At 44.8% G+C, this 23,667-nt stretch overlaps 1 protein-coding gene across 2 annotated transcripts; it reads right to left on the bottom strand.

Annotated features, from left to right (window-relative positions):
- Positions 1-3,679: 3,679 nt before the first annotated feature.
- uts2r2 (urotensin-2 receptor 2) lies at positions 3,680-23,564 on the bottom strand. 2 transcript variants are annotated; one of them, XM_034559071.1, is made up of 9 exons: positions 23,334-23,564; positions 21,514-21,740; positions 17,565-17,642; positions 17,397-17,439; positions 16,173-16,238; positions 15,462-15,518; positions 13,839-13,992; positions 11,377-11,500; positions 3,680-4,485 (listed from the first exon to the last, which is right to left on the bottom strand). In XM_034559071.1, exons 3-9 carry the CDS (start codon positions 17,575-17,577, stop codon positions 4,349-4,351), a joined length of 594 nt encoding a protein of 197 aa, XP_034414962.1. In that variant the 5' UTR covers positions 17,578-17,642; positions 21,514-21,740; positions 23,334-23,564; the 3' UTR covers positions 3,680-4,348. The 2 variants fall into 2 exon arrangements, with proteins under 2 accessions (XP_034414962.1, XP_034414961.1); XM_034559070.1 differs by lacking the exons at positions 17,397-17,439; positions 23,334-23,564 and having other exon boundaries at positions 21,514-21,627.
- Between the last annotated feature and the right edge of the window lie 103 nt (positions 23,565-23,667).

Below are 23,667 nucleotides of genomic sequence, written 5' to 3'. Positions count from 1 at the left end.
GCCCCGTTAACTCGACTGAACTGTGGCCCACTTTCCTCCGTGGAGGAAGCTTATCGTAGCATCGTGCTCACGTGATATTTACAAATTCTTGGTTTTGTAACCCGATGACGTGATTTGACTCCCCATCCAAAGAGACAGAAAGGTGACGGGTCCCCTTCTGTTCTGGATGTTCCTCTAGGCAGGTATCCTAATGGTGCATCGACGTACCTCGTGTTTTATGGAGAGGTCAGAACTCTTTAATTGAGATGGCCCCCCAGTACTGAAAGGGGAAGGTCTTTTACTTTTATCTGACTTCTTAAAGTCGTATCGTCCCACACGAACCTCTGCTGTGAAGCTCCTTTCTTAGATTCAGTGGGTATAGCGACTGGAAAACAAACGCATGGCAATATTATTCACGTCTGGACAGTTCCTCAAACAGGGAAAAGATGTCTCATGATCATGAATACTGTATGGATGATAGAATATAGAACTCTTTGCAGCGATTCCTCAATGCAAATAGCGGGATAAGATCTGCTCTGTGTGGGACTAATCAGATTATGGCTGCCTACATTCAAGATTTATGAGAAATCTTGGAGGGATTTGTTGATTTCTCTCCTGAGCTCGCCAAAAGCGGTTCATCCCCGAGCTGGAGGGAAGCCCTTGAAGTTGTTCTGCAGTGGGACACCTTGGTCCTCCGAGGACACCAGACAGAATCAACTGTTCTTCATGTACAGTGGCCTGAAAATAAGTAGCCAGCACTTTATCAGCGTTACACACACAATTATTATCTCTGTAATCTCTCCATAATTCCCACCTTTTATTGCCTGATTTATGCTCCCGGACTCGTACTCACTCCTACTCCTGACTGGCCCCCGGCCAGTTGTAGGGGCCGATTTATAGTCCCAGTGCGTCTACAACCTCCGAGCTGCTCCTCGGCTGCTCTTTCAGTGTTCGTGGGGCCATCGACTAAGTGTCGGCATCAGGAGAGTTGGCAGGGAGAACGCGTTTATTATTTACACATCTAGCGGCTGCTGTAGAGTTGTGTTTCTGGCCACTTGACGAATATAAGTCCAATATTCACCGTCTTGTTAGGCCTGAAATATGGAATATTCACCAGCTATAGTCTGTGTCCGTCTCCCGTTTGGGAAGGTTAGATAACAGCTGCTTGCCTCGTCTCCAGACACCCTCCTCGATGAGAGCCTGTTTGTAACTTTGGCCGGCACCCTTACAAGCTGTACCGACCAATCACATCAAACCCCTCATTAACATAAAGAATCCCTATGAGCGCATGGTAATATTTCTATCAATATAGATGTCTGCTTAATGGTGTTTAGCTTCAGCATATTGCATTAAAACGTGTGTAGTCTTTTAGCCCAAGCTGAGAACATTTTAGTGATGTCTCTTAAAGTAATGTATTACTTGTCAAATGTCCCCAGAGCCACAGCAGACACTTGTTTAAAGAATGTGTATTAATCCTCATGACTAATATAATGATTTTAATCTGTACAAATGGTGGGGTGCCACTTTTATGAACATGAGAACCAACCACTCAAAACAGCTTGGAGCTTGGAGGAGGACAGAGAGAGGTGGCAAAATAGATTTTAAAAACAACCAAACATTAAATCAAACATGAAAAAAATATCTTTGGAGACAATCTGAAATTATATTCACAGTTGCAGGATGCCACTTTTAAAATGATGGAACACAATGCAAGCATGTGTCATTTCCTCAGGTGTTAAAATCCAATCAGAGGAGTCTGCCATCATATTTTGTTGAGACAGAAACTGAAGACTTTTCATCTCACAGATAATAGAGCTTTGTGAACTTAGTTTTCACATTAATAAAGCCATCACTGCCCTTGACCTCTATAAGAATCATAAACGAAGAGGGTAAAAGATGCCGGCCAACGGAGAATCCCCCGATCCCACCATGTCACCAGAGCGGGGCGACGCCATTGTGCGCTCATGGTGAGCAGAGTGCTCGTCTTTGAAGATGAAAAGAGGTCGAAGGCTCCTGTGATGGGGAAACTACCCACGGACATCAGGCTCATTATCCGGGGACATGGAGAATGCCAAAACTGATGCGACAGGCGTTAATGACCCGTCACACTGACTCCTATAATGTCTCTTTGTTGCTATTTTAACATAAGATTCCCAGCATTGGCTACCGGCATTCCTCCTGTATGCCCCCCCCCCCCCCCCCCCGTGTAGAGGAGTACCGCGTCCTGCTTCTCTCGACACCGATGAATGGATGGAACAATCGGCCCCACAGGAGCTGAGGGGAGCAATATTGTGCTATAGGCTCAGAAGCTCACTCCAAGATCGCTCTTGCACTAAAGGGAGGTTGAATATTGGAAATCTATGCGTGTGTAAATAAGACAATCTCCAAGATCTCCGTTTTGTTTTCTTTGGTGCAATAGCGGGCGTGTCTTTGAATCTCACTTTCTGGGCAATGTCACTGCAAATGCAAGGGCTTTCATCAGAGGGGTGTTCCCCCGTGCCGTGACAGGGACCTACCAGACATTTATTAAAATGAAAAGCTTTGTGACTATTACTTTAAAAAGGAGAGGGAGAGACCGTCGAGACCGGACGCTCATTCTGATTGTTTCACGACGGTTCTATGAGCACAAATAAATGGAAGGTGCCGAATTGTTAATGAATGGCGCCCCAAGGCCCGCTTCATCCTGCGGTGGCAAGGCAGCAACAGGACGATGTTTTCAGCTATTTTTCGCAGCTCAAGCGGACCAAAATGAAACGATATTAAAACATGACGTCCGAACCCCTAATGGAACTCGATGGATCCACAAGCGAAGGATTGCCAAACTCTTACCAAGTTTCAAAAGTTCGCCAATGGATTTTCAATCGTGTTGTTCAGAAATCAAAAAGGAAGCCGTTGGCTGCCTGGAGAAGTTAGAATGACATTTTTCTTTAAATACTTTCAAATTATCTAAAACATGTGAATTGAAAGTAAGGCAACGAAACGTGCAAAACCACTGGCATGGCCTTAAAATGGCGAGCTTTGACTCTTTTTTCCACTATATGCTGAACAATTTGGACTCCAGCTCTGTATTTAATGCACAGACATGTGAGCCGTAATAATATTCTCATCTCAATCTTGAGAGACTATTAAAAAAAAAAAAAAAAGAAGAAGCTAATTCCCCAAATTTGTTTGTTCAAAGTATAGCATGCAGTGTTGTTTATGAAACTGAGGGGACATTTGATGAGGGCACAACAAGACTCTGGACCCCTGAGGAGATGAAGGCACACACCTCCACCAGGATTGGATTTCAGTAAACTGCTGAGATGCATTTATGAGTCCGATTTAAACTCTTTTTTTACTTGGACAGACAGACGGTGAGCTTGGGAACCTGCCTCTGGGTAAATTGTCTTCATTTATCAGAGGCTTAGCTGCCTGCATCAACTAAGGCCAGCACAAATACAATATTGTAGAAGTCCGGACCACAATAAAAGCGCATGAAATGTGAAATGTTGTGCGACATCCAAACATGAATTAACTTCAACACTACGTTTCTTGGGTGACGATGACCGTGTACCTGGTAGTAACTTCCACACGAGCTGGACTGAGACGTACGCAACCAGAAACGCTAGCTTGGATGACCTTAGACGGCTAACCACTTTATCAAAGTACCAACAGTTTGTGTGTAACATAAGGAAGAAAGTGAAGCAAATGGAGGCAGAGCGACAAGAACCTTTCAGGTCACTATTTTATTTCAAACCGTCCTCACCGACCACACTGAAGAAAACAGACTAGAAAGAGCAATCACTCCTGGACAAGAGGGTTCTTCTTAGAAGAAAACACCTCCTGGGTTATTGGGGGAGGGGGGGAGGAGGATGAGTGGGGACTTTGGTGATGAAAAGGTTGATTCAATAGGAGATTCCCCAAGGAATTGACAGCTCTCACTAAAAATGAAAACAAAGAAAAAAAAGAAGAAAAAAAAGACCACAATCCCGCTTCTTTCACTCGAGAGGCAATCTCTGCTCGAGCCGTCCTCCCGATGCTCAAATGGAGCGGATTGTTGGCAATGTGTATAAATAATACACACATAAAATGCCCAATTCTAGCAATAATGGTGGTGGAGTAAAAAAGGAAGGCAAAAAAAATAAACCAATGTAGAAAATTGGATAAAAGTTACAACGTAAGGAACAAGAAAACACCTCTACAGAAGAGAGGGTGAACGCGTGTGCTTTCTCTTTTTTTTTTTTTCTGTATCAAAACCAGTGCGGGGCAGCCGGTCAGCATCTGAAAATGCGGGACGACGACAGATATTGACCCCCCCCCCCCCGTCTTGTCGCCCTCTTTGCAGGGCTTGTCCACGCCAGTGAGCGGCTCCGGCGCCCCCGTGGGCGACTCAGGGCATGGCGGGGTCGGAGATGCCGTGTGCTGGGTCGCAGGTGAAGGACACGGTGATGGCGAAGCGGGTGCCCCACTCCACCTTCTCCACCCGGTGGAGGTTCTCCGTGCCGGAGGAGAAGAAAGACACTCGTCCTGCGCAAGGAGGGAATGAGAGGAGAGAACACATTAAAAAAAGGAACATTCTGGGAAATATGCTTATTTGCCGTCTCTCGAAGATGGAGATCATATATCAATAATATGTCTGCATTACGCACAGATCTGTGAGGAAGTGGCTTACCGAGTTCAATGTACCAAAGTTCAGAAATTCACGTACCAACATCTCTACAGCCCACGAATGTACTCAATGTTATTGTTTTTTATTTATATTTTGGGAAATATACTTAAATCGCTGTCTTTCTGAATGTGACATGAGATTGATATTAATCACACGTCCGTGTGCCACACCGTTGTTAGCCTAGCTTAGCATAAGCTAGATAGCTGAAGATAGCCAGCCAGCTCAGGCAAAACATTTAAATAAAAACCACCAACCAACGTTTCGCTCATTCGTTGAACAGAAGAGTTAAATAGCTCCAGTGACGCTAGCTGTTGTCTTTATGCTAAGCTAGGCTAAACATGTCCCGACTGGAGCTAAATTGTGGTTAGCACCAACATGCAACGCGTACAAAATTGTGACATTTACATTTCTTGTCATGTTGAACGAACAATACACATTGTATTATTTAGAGAGCTTTGACTCTTTTTCCACTATAAGCTGAACAATTTGGACTCCAGCTCTGTATTTAATGCACAGACATGTGATTAAATACAATAGATTGGATTTCAGTAAACTGCTGAGATGCATTTATGAGTCCGATTTAAACTCTTTTTTATTTGGACAGACACACAGTGAGCTTAGGGAACCTGCCTCTGGGTAAATTGTCTTCATTTATCAGAGGCTTTGCTTCACTAATGAACTATTTATGTTTACCAGCCCGTCCGGTTCTTTCTGAACTCAACCTACTCGGAGTTACAGACATTTGCATTAATGCTTACATAGCTGGTCTGCAGTTGTTGTTCCATAATTAAGAGGTTTGTATATATTTTTTGAAACGTTTTCAGACGCTTTTGTTTTGTTACAAAACTTCCAGGGTTCTTCGCCTTTCAAACGGGGTTATCTCATTCTGTGAATATGAATTAAAAAAAAGTTAGTCATCGCGGGCCAATTAGTTTGCTCTGTTTTCCCTCCAAGAAATACCGACGACTTTTGTTTGTGTGTTCATCTGCGTTTGTGTTCGGGAGGCTGGATCCCCGCTGGCAGGGCGCCGTGTCAAGGGGAAATCAGTGCTTGCAGTAAAACAATGGAACGTGCACTGAAAACCCAAAGACTGGGAATAAGAAGAAAGAGAATGAATAGTGCACACATACATACACACAAAAAAAAAAGTGTGAGCGGCAAGTAGTGGTCTGCTTATTTGATGTCATTGAAAAGGAGGGCATTTTCAAAGTGCTCAGATTAGCCACACAGCTTTAGAGAACAATGAAATAATCTTTGAAAAAGAATATAAACGTTCACAGTGTTTGCTGTGAAGGGCCCATCGGATTCATGGCAGTCAGCGCAGCTGATTAGTGGCGACACAATGGGGGGAGGGGGGGGGGGGATGCTCAGGGGGTTCACACTGTACCAGCAATCACTTTCCAGGGCGAAACAATAGAGATACTTTTACTGCGCGAACGTCGCAGAGAGGTTTGGAACGTTGGACGATACTAAGAAACATATCAGGCTCAAACCATTGAGACATTTCTGAGAATATTTAGGAGAGCTCCTGGGTCGTTACGTCGGAGCTTCAGGATTAACGCCACAGTTGTTGTCCATGAGGTGATACGCGCTTCTTGCTGCGCGGTGATACCATTGGCAGGGTGTGGTTTGGTGGAAAGAAAATAGTTCCTATTGTGAAGAAGCTCACATGAAGGTCTCTGGACTATATTGAGTAACTGGGTAATGATTTCTGGAAAGAGATTTTTAAAATGTCTTTTTGTTTGTTTTTCTTCCAAATTTCACACCAAAACAATCTACGTTGAAAAATAACATACAGGTAAGAGGAAAATATGTATTTTGATTTTGTACTGCAATTTTACCGGTCGATTAAAGCACACCGTCCTGATGAACACAGCTGTGTTTGTTCCTGACTTCATGTGGAAGAATATGTTCCATCTGATGTCTCTCAACCATTCTCCGTTTGTTTTGCAGAGGGTCAAAATGCAGATGTGCATGTGACGATTCAGTCAGATCAACTCATGTTATTGTGCGTTTCCCAACACGAGGTGACGTCACATGCAGAACATGTCCTCACCTATAGAGGGCCGAAGTGAAACTGAAGCCTTCCCAGTAGTAAAAAAAAAACTCTTCTAAAATCCCGCTGGCGGATGAAATAACGCAAAAATATTTAAAAGCCAATCCTTAGAATAGAACTTCTCTCAACTTTATGTCATGTGTTTAGAAATGGACATTAGCGTTTTGAAAGCGATCTAATATCGCGGTTCATCTCATCAACAAACACCATTTCCCACAAGTGCTTTAGCCGGATTATTACAGAGTATAAAGTCCTCCAAGTTGCTCGGTCTCGGCTCACTTGCATGAACAGCAGTTCATTTTAAGGATGAGGAAATAACTTGACTCGGCTAAAAGTGGATTTTACGACTTATAGCAGCATATAACAAGGAGATGCTCTGATAATCTCTATATCTTTACATAGCTGCTATATTAATGCTCTGAATGTCAATTAGAGAGCCTTCAAGTGGTTCTACTAGGGAGCTGATTTACCTCCCAAGAAGAAATCCTCTGCTGATCTACAGAGGTCTCTTTCCCGAGTCTGGGCATCACCAGACCAACACGGAAGTTGTAAAAACATTGTCTTCAAAGCCCGATGCTCTTCCTGGGGGCTTGGGCTAAATGGCTCAACAAAAGAGAGAAGCCATTGAGCAAATTAAGGTCACGTTGACATGTTGACAGCAGGGCAGAAAGGAGCAAACGCTGAAATGAAATAATGATGAAATAATGATCCCGGACTCAATTACATATCAAAGAGACCCCAGTTTCTGTAGAGACTAAACAACCCTACTGAGGTCGTATCTGAAACTGTTTTCTTAAGCCGCACATGCACACAGAAAAGTTTTATTTTGTCCCCCCGAGGTCGGAGCAATATACGGTTTCCAGGAATCAATCTTTTTTAATGAACTCCGCCTTTTATGAACAACTCAAGCTCCCAGTATTATTCTTGTATCAAGTAGTGTCTGCAGCACCAGGAGGACTTAAGGGGGAAATCAAACTGGCTGATTATCAATTTATAATAAGCAAAAAACGTCTGCCAATAACTGCAGTTTACCTGCCAGGCTCTAAATCAGTGATTCTCAACTGGTGGGTCGCGGACCCGTTTTCAGAGGGTCGTCTTTGCCTGTGCTTTTTATCTTGAAAAGGATTTATTATTATTTTTTTGCCGTCTATTCACCCCTTAATGCTGCGTTCACACCAAATGTTTGCGTTGCTTTACTTGCGTGAGTTTACTCGCCGGACTATTTGTGATCATTCGCGGCGCAGAGGAGGAGTGGCTTGAAAACAGAACGAAAACATGAAAACAGTTCATTTACGCCATCCACCATGGAAGAAATAAACACTATTTCTGCTTTAAACATGCTGTGGAAGTCACACAAACGCCCTCGTGTCTGGGTTCATATTACTATCTGTAAATAAGGCAAACATCTTCACGCGGTGGAAAAGCGCTTACTGACATTGACTTTGTATGTAATCTACTCGTGGGAAGAATTCGCAACGTTTTTGGTGTGAACGCCCCATAACTCCAGACTTTGAGACTCTTGTCAGGACCAAAAAACATCCCAAGTTCTCCCATTATGTATTCCTCCAGACTCAGGTCAGTGTTACACCTCGTGTTGAAGTGAGTGCTGCTTCATTTTCTTCAAAGCAAAAACTCAGCCCATCTGCTGCAGGGCCGTGTGAAATTATCCTCGTTATGTGCCAGAAATCAATCCAGACATTTTCATAGTATTTAGTGTCCATGTGTGCAGAAACGCAGCCGGCAAGGTCAAGCTTTTTTTTCCCCCCGGCGGCAGCCCAGCTGAGGTTATCTGATTCCCCTGTGGTTGTCTGCGCTGGCGGGTTAACCCCTATTGGCTCCTCCACACGGCAGACGTGCCTTTTCCACCGTCTGTCCTTCCTTTGCTCTGTTGTGTGTCTGCCTTTCCCAGCCAACCACCTATCTCTCCATCCATCGCATCTCATCTCTTCATCTACCTCCCAGCCAGTTCCCATCTGTGACCACCCTCCTTGCCCTGTAGGGGACCACTCACATACAGCCAATCCATCAGTCGGCCGTCTCTCCCTCTCTTCTGAATCATCCACGTTCCCCCCCCCAATCCACCGAACTTCTTTCGCTACTAGCACAAAAGCAGTGAAACTTGCACAGCAATTCCTTGTGCTACCTGTCATTACATTCTTGACTTCTGCGATCCGGCAGCCGCTTCCTGATTGTCGTCATGGGGTCATAATTACATCGTACTCATCACTGTCGCTTCAAAGAGCCGCGATTATCTCAGCGAACTAATCATCCGTCCAGACGTGAGGCTCAGACTCTGGCGGTCTCGAAGCCCGTCTGTCAACCGCACAGCGTGTCGCCAAAAAACAGCTTCTCGATGAGGTCGTCTGTGTTTTTAGAGGAGACAAAGAAATGATCTGGGCTGTCGATGTATTATGCATGGCGCTTTGCTTCGACTCCCACTTGGTGCACCTGTCTAAACAAAGATCACAGTGACGAGCGTGATCACAGTGGGCAGGTCTCACCAGCTGCTTTGACAGGCCTGTCAGTCGGATTCTCGAGCTTGCTCCAACCCCTAAGAAGGAGGAGGACCGTGGCGAGACCTCACTTCTTCCATCTAGTCTCCTTCTTCCAGCAGCTTGCGTTGGTTTTAAGATTAAGATTACACTGTCACCATAATGCCCACACAGTTTGGTTGTTCCTCCGCACTTCCCTGAAGAGAGATGGCTGTAACTGGAGAGATGTGGTGGCGGACGCCCTTTATTACCGTGCGTCCTTCAGTCAGCGTTCGTCTCCGTTCCATCATAGGATTTGAGGGCGGAAGGAAGAGTGAAGAAAGTATTCTTTTTTTGTTGTTGTTGCCATTGAATACAAGTGTCAGAGTCGTCGTAAAGGAGGGCAGGAGATGATGGACGAGAGACAAGTGAAGGTGGGCAGAGCGGTAACTGCGGGGAGGGTGCAAGAAGGGACAAGGTGAACGGAGACGACCGGGGGGGTGGTTCACTGTCACATATGGTATGAGACAAGTGGAAGTGAGGCTGTCAGGGAGCGGCCTCAGGAGATGGGCTCCACAAGGCTTGGCTCCACTGAGGCCGTGCATTGAGCGCTAAGCTTCAAACTTTTAAAGAAACCTCCTTTGGATATAAAGTGCTGCGTGAAAAGAGGCATTGGCTGCAGTCATGAGATAAGAGTCTGGGGTGAAAATATGACTCTTGAAGAAACGGTTCCAAACCTGTTGGCTGATTGCAAAATGTGTCTTGTAAAATGTAGCTTTTGGCGAGAACCTTGAATAAATACAGTTGTTTGAAAGGGATGTTTTTTCACAGCAATATAAAATGGTATTAGAGGGTAATTATGACTTGTTGAACTTCCTAATACTAGCTCTAAGCAGCTTATAATACATCATTAAAACTACTAATGCCAAGGTTTTTATTTAATCAAAGCAAGTATTTGAATAGAAAATCTGAAAATGTCCTATTCATTTGAATTGCACATTTCCTGTAAATAACCACTAAAGATGCCGATGATAAAGTAGATATATCATTTTTGTATTTGACAGTTTACAGTGAGGGTTCAGGTTGGTGGGAAATATGCTTTGCAGTTGCCATACCAGTGATCTACCCCTTAGAAGCATTCATATTGACATTTTAAGAAAAACTATATACGCCGTGAAGCTTCAAAATTATACCGTGATATAAAGTTAACACCATATCTCCCAGCCTTACTCTAGTGCCACCTAGTTCACAGTGATGTGTGGTGATATCGCTGCTTTTGTCAACTCTTTTATTGCTTTTTGGGGGGAATTTGGCCTCAAAGGTCAATGGATGTTCTATGTTCAGACTGGAAGCCCCTTGAGAATAACGTTCATGATTTGGAGCTACAGTGTATAAATAACAGACTTACATTACACAAAGGTTTCCAGCCATGGCCCACTTTTAAAATGTCAACCCGTTCTTAGATTTTCCGTAACGCAACCACATTGCCTCCCCTGACCTCTCAGAGTGGTTTTTGAGCTCATTGTGAAGGTGAGTGTTTCTTCATTTCACCTGGCTCCGAGACTTATTTCCCTCGGGTTAAATGAAGTTGAAAAGCTTCCAACATTTAAAAAAGGAGTAACAAGTCAAAACAGCGGGGCAAAAGAATCAACATCCAATTCAATGCCTGAAACAAGCTGGCAAACACTTTCGGGCACATTCCTTTGAAGCGAGCAGCTTGCAAACTTCCCGTATGTTCCTTACCGTAATCCCAACTTTATTGTATTGAAATTCCATACAGTTTGCTTCCTAAGCGCCACGTTGCCTCAGGTAATTGTCTCAGAAACCCATGTGGTTTTTGACCAGGCAACGTGAAAGAAATCGATTTACTCAGCCGTACCAATATTTTCTTTATGTTCTATACATATACAGACCACTGGATGTAGAAGCCGTGATGTCTAACCCCCTGGGTACTACGTGCGAAGTAAAGCCTAAACCGTCAGTCAGGGCTGCCGATTAGCCACTTACAAAAAGGATTACGCCTCCTAAAACCCCCCCCCCCCAGATTCATAATGCAGCAATTATAATTTGCGGCTGTAATAATACAATATATTTTAAGTGTGGGTTAGTAGGCTTATAGACAAAGCCGGTGGTTACCAGGCATTACCTCTGGATTTACAATACCCTGCCCATCGCGGCCTTTGAAACACAGTGAGGCTCGACACTCATAGCTGGACAGTTACCTGCCCGAGGCTCCACTGTCCGGTTGGCATTTTCGTCCATGAAGATGAATCTCCCTCCGGTGAAGTCAGAGCCGTAGTCGGACAGGTACAGGAGTGAGGTGTAGTCAAAGGAGCCGTAGGTCACCTGACGAAGAGTGAGAGAGGAAGGCAGTATCTGCATTAATCTGAGATTATACAAAATCGGCCATGGTCTCCATTTTAGGATGCGAACGTCTCCTTGTTCAGTCTTTCCCAAAGACCGTTATGTTTGACTGAATTCATATTGTTTAACAAGGAAATCTAATGCCGACTGGGAGAAACTGAGCAATGCCCAAAGTTAGTTGAATAAAGACTATCTCCAGTTGCATTTTGGGAAGTGTGAAATCCAAAGCTTTCGGAGATTGACCCATACAAGGGACTTACTTCATTTTTTAACTGTGTAGTCAGAAATTTTAACTGGAACGCTGCCTGTACCCCAAAAACTACAACCTTAAAATCCAAGATGGCTGCAATAAAAAAGCTTTAGTAATATGCTGTCTATTGGGATTTCTGTCTTACTTTTGTCTCATTTAAAGTCAAACAGACAGTACTGTCCAACTCCTATCTGTTGACATGTTGCTACGGCGTTTGCACGCGCAACATTTTGGCACAATGTGTTATCAACTGTTATTGCTAGCTATGGCTAGCCTGGCTGGAGAAAAAAACATTAGGTTTTCTGAATTGTCGTAAAAAAAAAAGTTCTATGTGTCTCAGCCACGCTTGTAATGTGTGGTCTCCTCTCGTGGGCTCACTTGCTGCTGACTCCTCAACTGAACTTCTTTCCTCAAAAGACCTTTGGGACCGATTAAATATAGGAGAGTCTTAAAAAGAACTAACATAAACCTCATAATATCCAACAGCGATAGATAACATGTGGGCATACTGTCGGTCACACCGGTGCAACGGCTTCTGCAACTAAATGCAACTTTTCACATGATATAACAATTCATTTACATGAATTATCAGCGTGCATCTGTCAGGACACCTCACAAGGGACGCTGTCACCGTTTGTATTTCTCGCGCTGTCCAATAATTGTAGTTCATCGTTGGAGAAGCCCCACACAGGTGCAGTGTACAAACACCACCACTGGCATCAAGTCATTTTTTGGGGCCACACATATTATCACCAGATACATTTGTTATGGTGAACGTGTGCTCTGGTTTTCCAACTAGCACATCGAGAAACATGGAGCGAGGTTAGTCCAATATTCACTCATTTCTTATTTATTTAGCTCCATTTGGTTTCCACCAACTCCTGTGAAAACTATCCCACTCCACAAGATCGACGCGAGCAGAGTTTGTGGGCCAGACAACCGAAACAATGTGTTAAAGAGGCAAAAATATGACATAGAACTTATGAGAATCACTTGAAAACAGTTGAACTCTCAAATCAACCATGTCTGAATTCAATTTGTACAGGGATTACTATATTCAACTGGTGTACATGTTTACATCAGCAGCAAGACGAGGACATGAATGAAAACACTGCATTTGACATTAACAAGTATAATTCCGTTTCATCACGAAGGCAAGATTATCCCTGCCTCAAATGAGATGAAACACACTTTCAGTGCCGCCCCACATCGACTGGCGCGATGACACCGTATCAGCGATATGATGGATGGGGAGAAAATCCACCACAAAAGGCGTCCGAGGCTATTTACATTTAAATGAGGGTTGGGTTTCACCAATTAGCACAAACATGGTGGCAGAGACAGATGGGGAAGAGAAGTGGGTCCTTACAGACTACACGGTTCCAGCTGTCGAGGGCCGGTGAGAGAGGACGGGGTGACAACTATTAATAGACGAGGCAATTGCAAACACTCGCGCTCCAAAAAATATCACGAGCAAAGTAAATATACTGTTGGCCTCTTACTCATTTAGCAAGAGAGGAACACAGGAAAACATTGAGGCAGATGCTTGGAAAGCAATGCCAATACACAACATCCCTAGGCTTATATATTCAAACACAATTCTCCCAAAAACAACATGCAGGGACGTCAGCTGTACTATACATACGATGATCTGTTTTATAGCCTTGGTGCGACGACAAGGAGAAACAAATATGTACTCCCAAGTAAATTGTTAAGAATTGAAACGTTTCCCCCCAAAGACACACATCACACTTGTTTAAGAACTTGCCTCGTGGTCTTCTATGAATCCCAGAGCAACTTGTAACCCCCTAGACAATGAACAAAGTGCGAGATAAAGATTAAAGCTCTGAGACCGAGGCTGTAAGAACTCGTCTTAAAAGGGGAATATTTCATTCTCTCTAGGGTTGTCACGATACCAAAATTATAACTTTGATACCTGCCATAAATATCATGATACCCCGAATTCTATACAAATACTCTCTGCCAAAAGTCCCCCCCCTGTACCAGACTGCTGCTTCTCTTCGGGTCACCTAAGGTAGAAGGAGTCGCGTCTCTGTCTGTGTGCGTTACCTTATCTATGTGTGGGTGCCAGTACTCGTCGTGCTGGGTCTTCGCTATCGTGCTGTTGATTCTGGAGAAGAAGGTGGGCTTGGTGAGGTACAACAGTGTCGGGTCCAAACCAAACGTCTCGGCAATAATGGCCTGGATTCGCTCACGTACATTTCTGGCGGTGAAAAACAACAGATGGACGAAAGTCAGATTGAAAGATCGGACTTCGAGAAGTACGATTTACGGCCATCGTGGTGTCAAGCAACTTTGGGCAACTGCAGTTCAGTTAAGGAATACACAGAGCAACCGGAAAGTATTCACAGCGCTTCACTTTTTCCACATTTTGTTATGTTACAGCCTTATTCCAAAATGGATTCAATTCATTATTTTCCTCAACATTCTACACACAACAACCCATAATGACAAAGTGAAAATGTTTTTTTTGCAAATTTTTGCAAATCTATTAAAAATAAAGAACGAAAACATAACATGTACATAAGTATTCACAGCCTTTGTCATGACACTCAAAATGTATCTCAGGTGCATCCTGTTTCCACTGATCGTCCTTGAGATGTTTCTACAACTTGATTGGAGTCCACTTGTGCTAAATTCAGTTGATTGGACATGATTTAGAAAGGCACACAGCTGTCTATATAAAGGTACCACAGTTGACAGTGCATATCAGAGCATAAACCAAGCCATGAAGTCCAAGGAATTATCTGTAGACCTCCGAGACAGAATTGTATTGAGGCACAGATCTGTCTGAAGGAAACCAGGCACTGCTCCTCACCTGGCCAATACCATCCCTACAGTGAAGCATGGTGGTGGCAGCATCATGCTGTGGGGATGTTCTTCAGCAGGAGGAACTGGGAGACTAGTCACGATTGAGGGAAAGATGAATGCAGCAATGTACAGAGACATCCTGGATGAAAACATGCTCCAGAGCGCTCTGGACCTCCAGACTGGGGCGACGGGTCATCTTCCAACAGGACAACGACCCGAAGCACACAGACAAGATAACAAAGGAGTGGCTTCGGGACAACTCTGTGAATGTCCTTGAGTGGCCCAGCCAGAGCCCTGACTTGAACCCGATTGAACATCTCTGGAGAGATCTGAAAATGGCTGTGCACCGACGCTCCCCATCCAACCTGATGGAACTTGAGAGGCTCTGCAAAGAAGAATGGGAGAAACTGCCCAGAAATAGGTGTGCAAAGCTTGTGGAGTCATACCCAAGAAGACTTGAGGCTGTAATTCCTGCCAAAGGTGCTTCAACAAAGTATTGAGCAAAGGCTGTGAATACTTATGTACATGTTAGTTCTTTATTTTTAATAAATTTGCAAAAAACAGTTTTCACTTTGTCATTATGGGTTGTTGTGTGTAGAATGTTGAGGACAATAATGAATTTAATCCATTTTGGAATAAGGCTGTAACATAACAAAATGTGGAAAAAGTGAAGCGCTGTGAATACTTTCCGGATGCACTGTGTGTGTGTGTGTATATGTGTATATATATATATATATATATATATATATATATATATATATATATATATATATATATACACACATACATACACACACATATATATAGTTTGCCATCATTGTCGACAAAGTACCATTATTTGAGTTTTTCACTCTTAAATACCTGTAAAGCTGGAAATCCTCTTGTGTGAACACTTCACTGATCTGATCCCCAAAATACCTGCAGCCACAATCACAGACAGACAGTTCGGCACAAAGACAATCAGGGACACATGAGCAGACAGAGAGAGAGCGAAAGCAGAAAAGATGGGACTCGTTAGCATAAAGAAACCTTTTGCTGCACGGCACAGTGCACCATTACCCAGACGGGCGTGCCAACCAGCCATCCAAACACACAGCAGATAGTAAATGACCGACTGCTTCACATGAAGGAGTCCCTGGTGATGGGTGAAGGGTGGGAGTGATATTGTCATTGTTTCCTGATTAAAATCTGCCAAATGGTCCCTGAGGATCTCGTGTCTACCAGAGATATGGGGGGGGGGGGGGGGGGGGGGGGGGGGGGGGGGGGGGGGGGGGGGGGGGGGGGGGGGGGGGGGGGGGGGGGGGGGGGGGGGGGGGGGGGGGGGGGGGGGGGGGGGGGGTGGGGGTAATGATTCAACAACAACAAAAAAAGGGGCGCTCTGATGATGAGGGTTGTGTGGGTCACTGGACCTGGAGAGGACAGCTCAAAAGGACCGCGCATCAGTAAGATTGATGAGCAAACACCGTACATTTAAACAATGTTACAATCATGTGCAGGATGTCATGTCCCGCTGGGCATAAAATGTGTGTAGACATCGACAAAAACAAAAAAAGACAACTAAACTTTTCCCACCTGTAGATGTTGACAAACTGTTTACCCATCGACAACGCTCCAGAGTGCAGGTCTAGTATGGATTGCCTGGAGGGGTCAAAAAAAAGGGGGGGAGAGTGGAGGAATTAGTGCAAATTAAATATCATTGGCCTAAATAAATGCTGGCGGTTGATGACATTGTTTTCAAAGTAGATCGCTGCTCCCTCCGTGGCCTTCTCGTGGAGCTCTCATTCTGCCCTTTACTTTTTATTGCTTGTCAACTCCGTTGGGACACATGCTCTGTTTTCCACAAGCCAAAATATAAGTTGTTTTCTCTGGAAGCTCCCCCCCCTCCCCCTGTTGCTTCCCATCACCTCAACCCCCTCCACTTCACTTAAGTGTCTTAACACTCCATAAACAGTCCGTTTATTAGGCTGAGGCTCTGGCCTGCTGGGGACGGAGGGCAGGGCATGCCAGGGACATCTGGACGGAGATGACTCCAGCTTTGTGATCGGCGAGGGGGCGGCCTCAGCAAGCCGAAAGCTCCACTTACTGTGGCAGCCTGTCCCTCCTAGTGTCAAGCTGGGCTCATTACAGCAGGGAGTGGAGTGTTATGGGAGCGAGCTCTATGTGGCCAAGAGCGGGACAACGCGTTTCCACGCTGCTGAACTTCTTAACTGAAGATACCATTCTTTAAGTCAAAAAATATTGGAAACACAGCCATGGCATAGTCAGTTATGACAGGCGGATCCTAATCTATTGTGGTTTCAAAATCTGTATTCAATTTTCTTTTACAAAAGCTACAACCAATCAACTTGGTTTAGTCAACTTTTGGGACTTTACTGGACAGGATTCGGCATACAGTTTTTAAGGACGACCCGGAGTGATTTAGTAAGTCGTCAAGTAACTACAAATTGTGTATCCTTACATTTGAGTCTGCTATTAAAAGGATAAGGCGTTTTATTGTCAACAAATCCTATGAAACTCAACAAAGAATTGATCCTGCTAACGAGTATTATCTGTGGATCTTAAGACAGCCATCCTTACCAGGAACACACTGCAGTTTAATTGGTATTCGAAGTTACGCTTCGTAAAACGACCAGCAAACATTTTTTTTTACAATGGAGTAAAAAAAAGCGAAAAGCAAAAGACTGGCAAAGTGACGATCACTAGAAATAGACAGGAAGAACGGAAGGGCCTCCGCTCAAGTAAGCCCCATTCAGTCCAGCAGCCATCGACCCCTGGAAGTATTCCAACAATACTCACTCCTCCGTCGGACCCGGCCAGTGCCAGCCCTCTCTCAGCCAGCCTGCGAGTCGGAAACAGAAAGCGTGCAAAGTGACTCCGCTGCACTCGCAAAAGAGATCGGACGGCGGCGAATGGTGAGAACAACTACGTGACACGCAGTGCAGCGCAGGACAAAAAGTGTTTCACCTCTTGAGGACATGAGCTTCCTCCCTCGTCACCACGCCGTCGGTGGACGCGCGCGGCCACACCTCTGAGGGGTGCATCCTGGGGGAGGGAAAGAGAGAGAGAGAGACACACGTGAGAGAGGATTTAGTCAAACAGTGGTGGTGATGTTTGAAGGCTGTGTTCTGCTCATTAAAGGCCACAAAAAAAAAAAAGGCTTTCCCCTTTAAGACTCTTGATTAGAATTCGTTGGTTCGGAGCGTGATAACACCCCCTGCTGTGTTTTCCATTAGACACTGGCGATTAACCGTGTGAACTCCCAGCAGCACCCGAATGTGTTTTACACTTTGTTCTCTTCTTTAGGCCAAGGATGGTGTCGAGACTTTTCACAGTTCACCGGGAGATTAGCGGGAGGGGGTGGGCGCACATTTATCCGGCGTCTGCATTTAAAGTAAGCCGCGTATGGATCTGGAAGGAATCACGAGTGCTCTGATTCCACCTACTGAGCAGAATATTGACATTATATTTCTTTACTATTCATGAGCTGTGAACGAACGCCAGTTTGACTGGAAACCTGGCTCTCTCACCAATCAGGCCCTCCGGCTAAAATTTGCTATATTTTGCAACACAAAAACATTACTTAAACAATACATCCATCCATCCATCCATCCATCCATCCATCCATTATCACCCGCTTATCCGGGGTCGCGGTGGCAGCAGGTTCAGCAGGCCGACCCAGGCCTCCCTCTCACCCGCAACACTTTCCAGCTCATTCTGGGGGATCCCGAGGCGTTCCAAGGCCCAGCCGGGAGATATAATCCCTCCAGCGTGTCCTCGGTCTTCCCCGGGGCCTCCTACCAGTTGGACGTGCCCGGAAAACCTCTAATGGGAGGCGTCCAGGAGGCATCCTGACTAGATGCCCGAACCACCTCAGCTGACTCCTTTCGACACGAAGGAGCAGCGACTCGACTCCAAGCTCCCCCCTGATGTCCGAGCTCCTTACCCTATCTCTAAGGCTGAGCCCGGCCACCCTACGGAGGAAGCTCATTTCGGCCGCTTGTATACTTAAACAATGAATAAATTAAAGAAGATTCTTGAGGATTTGCTGCTTACTCTGTCTTTTAGGAAAGAAAAGTGAATAACCTTTGGGTTTTGGACTGTTGGTTGGACAAAACAGACATCTGATGACGCCAACTCAGGATTCGGGAAATTGCGATGGACATTGCCATGCCTCTGAGAGGCGTAACGTTTCCAGGCTGTCCGTACGTACAGGTGTCTTGTGTATTTGTGGAGCTTTTTAACCAAGTCACATGGTTTTCATCAGTGACATGGAGACCGATCTGTTGGATCTGCTAAATCCAGAGCACTTTTAGGACCTCCCACTATCCAAAATGTGCTGTGAACCGAGTCACTTTTACAGTGCAGTCGTGACAGAACTCCTACCACATCGGTCAGACTGTAACATTTCCATCAGCCTTCACAGCATATCCCGTAGCACAGTGGTTCCCAAACTTTTTCTGTCAAGACCCCCTTTGATGATATAGGAACATTGGACGACCCCCCCCCCCCCCCCCCCCCCCCCCCCCCCCCCGCAACCCGACCCCAAATTTTTCTTGGTTTTTAATGAATTGCATTATAATGCATGAACTGTATAACATATTTTTATTTCTTTCTAAAATAAGTACATATCACTTCACAGTTTACTCTTCAGTTTGTTTAACTGGGAAAAAAATTAGAAAACTCAAGGTGCTTGTTAATATGTTCGGGGTGGTGGGTTTTCAGGTGTCTTTTTAATTTAGTGGGCTTCATGCTCTCTGCCGCCAGTATTTTAAGACACAAAACACACTGGGGTCTCTCATCCTGACCGACAATAGTGCTTGTGAAGCCCAGAGACAGATATGCCTCGCTATATTTCCTTGCCTTTACCTTAGTTTGAGGCGTTGTCGAGGTGGTCGCGTCGCCTGTTGCGGCTGTAACAAAAGTTCCATCGGATTTACGCTTTAGACCAGTCACAAATCTGTCCATCTTTGTACATACTTCCTTCTCTTATCTTTATCTTTCTCTGTCGCTCCGTATCTTTCTCGCTCTGTGTCGCTGTGTGTCTTTCTCTCGCTCGGGCGCGCGCTCGCTCTCGCTGGTTTTGCCACAGTCGGTCTGTGACATGAGCCGCTCTGGTGGCGTGGTTGGAACACAGTGCATGTCACGTCGGTTATTTTATATTGTTTTACCGGTGTATGTGTGCGTCTGTGTGTGTGGGTTGGTGATGAAGCCGCGACCCCCCTGTAGTACCACCGCGCCCCCCCTAGGGGTCGCGACCCCCACTTTGGGAACCACTGCCGTAGCATATTCTTATCCAAAGAAAATATGTTACCTTTAATGAACTCGGCTGAATGAGACACATCTCAGTAATTCTTCTCCTGTCAGATCAGTCTGTACATTTCTTTTGGTAAACATTTCCCCGCACAACCAGCTGTCTCCCCCCTCTTTTTTTGTTTCCTTCATGGGGATGAATTTATGAATATCCAGCGTAGCTTCTACATACATGTGAGCAAATAGACTTGAAAGGAGAGTCCCAACTGAACTTCTTTTCATTTTGTGCTTTCAATAAATAAATAATGGAATTGACGAAGAATGGTTACGTAAAAAAGATGTGTCAAAATGCCAAAAAGCCATCGCTTTAAAAGAATAAAGAAACCAGCAACGTTACGTATTCCATGTCTGAGATGGGCTTCATAGTCGGGATTGTTTATTTAAACTACTATTTTCAGGGCACTTTTCACTTGACAGTGACGCATGTCTCACTTCAACAAATAACGTCCTCAGAGATGCTCACTGCTCCGACCACGGTGAGGTTACACGGGCACAAGCTGGTTAGTATTTGCTCCGCGGATCAAATATGCAATCCTGCAGTGCAGATCCAGTCACACAACAGTTAGGCCTGTGCTATGCCGCCATCTGGTGGATCGCCACCAGACGGTTTCACACCGTTTCAGAAATCAAAAAAGGGAAAATGGTTCGAATTCAAGTCTTGAAGACTTTTTCAACCCTTTACGTTCCGGTTCAAGTATTTTGTTTCATGATAATAGAATTCACAGAAATTCAGTGTATTCAAACCTATAATAATTTGGTAAGTGAGGTATTCTTCCAACCTGGATGCTATATTCCATGTTATGTACAACCGTTTTTTCAAGTTGGTCCCGTATTGAGGGAGAACGCCGCGAAACAAGCCGCGAGGGCAAGTGAGCAGCGTCAATGCAACGTTGTGTCAACTGAGAGTGCTCAGTTTGTTATTAGAAGTGTCCAGAGCTTCATGGCCTTCCTGGTTCTTCCTCTCTCTCTCTCTTTATCTCCTCTTCAATATATAGGAGCTCTTCATTCAAAAACTCTCGTTAAAATATATATGGGCGGCCATCAAATTTAAAAAGACCGTATCCGCATTGTCAAAGCCATCCCAAAAAATAAGTTCCGCCATGACGTCCGGCATCTTTCAGCCTTGTGAGATTTCAGAAGGAAACTTCTCCATGACCAAGAATCTTCCTGTAGTGTTATTGGACTCTTTGAACAACAATCTTAGCCCGTCAGCGGCAAAAACAAGCATGTGTGGACATAGATGACGGTGCCAGCTTGCCCCGATATGATTACATTGCAGCCCGTGAGCGGCGGTCGTCTATAGCGCTCTCTCTCATTACTGGAATCATTTCAGAAGCCGTTGGACACAAAGTTATAAAAAAGAGTTTTAAAAAAATGTACCCGTAAACTTTTTTTTTAGAACGGCCACTGTGGACAGTGGATCCCAAAATGTACCAGCCACTCAATCAATTGCCATTGTTGTTTTTAGGCTGGTGAGTGAAGCGAATCTAGCAGTCATATTCTACCAGCGTTTTGTGTTTATCAGTCAGACGTGGCCTTTTCCCAGCACAGTCATGTTTGTACAGCAGGGAGGTGTCAGGTGTGGCACGGTGCAGCGCCTCACCTGGATAGCGTTTGTAGTTCTCGTAGTCCTCGGAGCACGGGACGGAGTAGACTCTGGGCCGGGGGGAGACCAGCTCACCCTGGCGGACTAGCGTTTCTGTGATCTCACTGTCCAGAGAGGTTACGTACAGCCAAACAGCCGCCCCGCACACGAACACAACGACCAGCAGCAAGGCCGCGAGCCCCCGGGAACCCCTCCATGCCGATCCCTGCCGCAGCGCGTTACCTCTGACCGAGACAGAAACACAAAAAGCAGACTCAACTAACTAGAATAATGTGAAATTCTGACTTTAAAGTTTAGGAGAAAGAAAGAAAAAAACAAAACAAGTTATTATAGGACAACCGAACAATACACACCACCAAGAAACCTGAGTCAGTTGTAACAACTTAAAGCCACGAGTTGTCTTTGAGAGTGCCTGAAAGCTAGTTAGCAAAAAGAGAAGTAGAAACAATTAGCTAAAAGTAACAATGGATACATTGTCGAAATAGTTTGCTGAAATTAATTGATAAATAGTTAAAAGTCGAGTTACTGCTCTTCCAAGTGGAAGGTATGAAGGCATAAACCACAGAAACGTTGTTTCGACATTGGAACGATATCCACTTTTTTACTTTTCACCAATTGGTTGAAATGAACACATCTGTAGGGTCAACGAATGTACTTGAACTCATCCGTGAAAGTTTTTTTTCTGGGGGGGTTTTCCTGATCCGGTGTGACGTCCTGGGACGGAGCACGTGTACAGATTGTAAAGCCCTCTGCGGCAAATTTTTAATTTGTGACTTTGGGCTATACAAAATCCGATGGAATTGTGGGATGCATCAGACAAAAGAGGTGAGCAACCACACACTGTAAATAAATCAGCCCCTAAAGATTCTTTGTGATGAGCACTTGAGATGGATGCATACATTGAAATACATGACTTGCCATGATTCTGTCAAACAGAATATTCTGCTGCCAGATGTAACAAGAGCTAAACTAAATGTGACTAAATGCATTGCACTCTCAGTTTTTACAAAAATCAACGTGGCCTTGAATGGAGGGCGATGGCACTGCTGTCCTCCTCAATACCACCTGACCTGTTTTATTGGAGAAAACACCCAACCTAGATTGTGTGCGTGATCATCTTTTCTACTCTGGCACGTCATAGGACACCCATTACAACATTCACGGTTAATATCACTGAGGTTACAAAGTGGACTATGAGTGAGACTAATCACACGTGTGTGTGCTCTGTAACTGGATGTACCAGCCACTCAATCAATTGCCAATGTGCCACGGTGGAAAGGAGCATCACTGATGGTGATGGTGATGATGGACAGTTATTTTCAATACTGATTCATTTTAATAATCCGTTGTTGGTTTATAGAGTGATGGTAGCACGGCCACCAACCTCATTTGGACATACAGACACAGAAATACACGTGTGAAGAAATGCAAAAACACAGAAATTAGTAAAAAAATAAATAAAATAAAATAAAATAGGGGAGAACTCATGGATTCATCTATTCATGTGTCAATTAATTACCTCCATGCATCTTCGTTTATTTGCGATTATCCTCGCTAACACAAAACAGGAATGTGACATGTGAAAGGCACATGTTTAAAGCGACACAATCAACTATTTAGGTCACGTAATGACGATATGGTAAACAAAAACGCAAATTACGCATTTGCATACATATATGTATTCCTCTTTGAAGGCTATATTCATCATTGCAGTACCAATTTGACACTACTATCACCATTTACGCTCGCGTCCCCCCTGGCACCCCCCTCCCCCTCGGCTTCACACAGGCAGCGCGAGCGTCGTCTCGCTCACTCACCTTTTGATTTTCTTCTCTATCTCTGTGGCATTCGCGCCCTGTGCGGTCCTCATTCGCAGCAGCGCCATTTTGACTCGACGGACCTGCTACGTAACGTTAGCATCAACACAAACACCGTCAGGCACGGTTATTCTGCCCCTCGCCTAGCCATAGCCGTGTGTAGCCCCGCTAACAGCTCGTGCCACCGCCTCGAGTCCCTCTCCAATTCCTCGTGCAGGCCAATCCATTGGCTGCCCTGGAAGAGAAAGCAATGTTTTCATTGGTCCGCGTCCAGGGCCAATCGAGTTCGGCTACAAACGTGAGTTTTGTGCGTTCTTCCATCCATTGCGCTCCC

This window comes from Cyclopterus lumpus, chromosome 19 (genome assembly GCF_009769545.1).
Source record: "Cyclopterus lumpus isolate fCycLum1 chromosome 19, fCycLum1.pri, whole genome shotgun sequence".
NCBI lineage: Eukaryota > Metazoa > Chordata > Actinopteri > Perciformes > Cyclopteridae > Cyclopterus > Cyclopterus lumpus.
The sequence above is the reverse complement of the archived record's forward strand: the minus strand, read 5'-3'. Positions and strand labels throughout refer to the sequence as shown.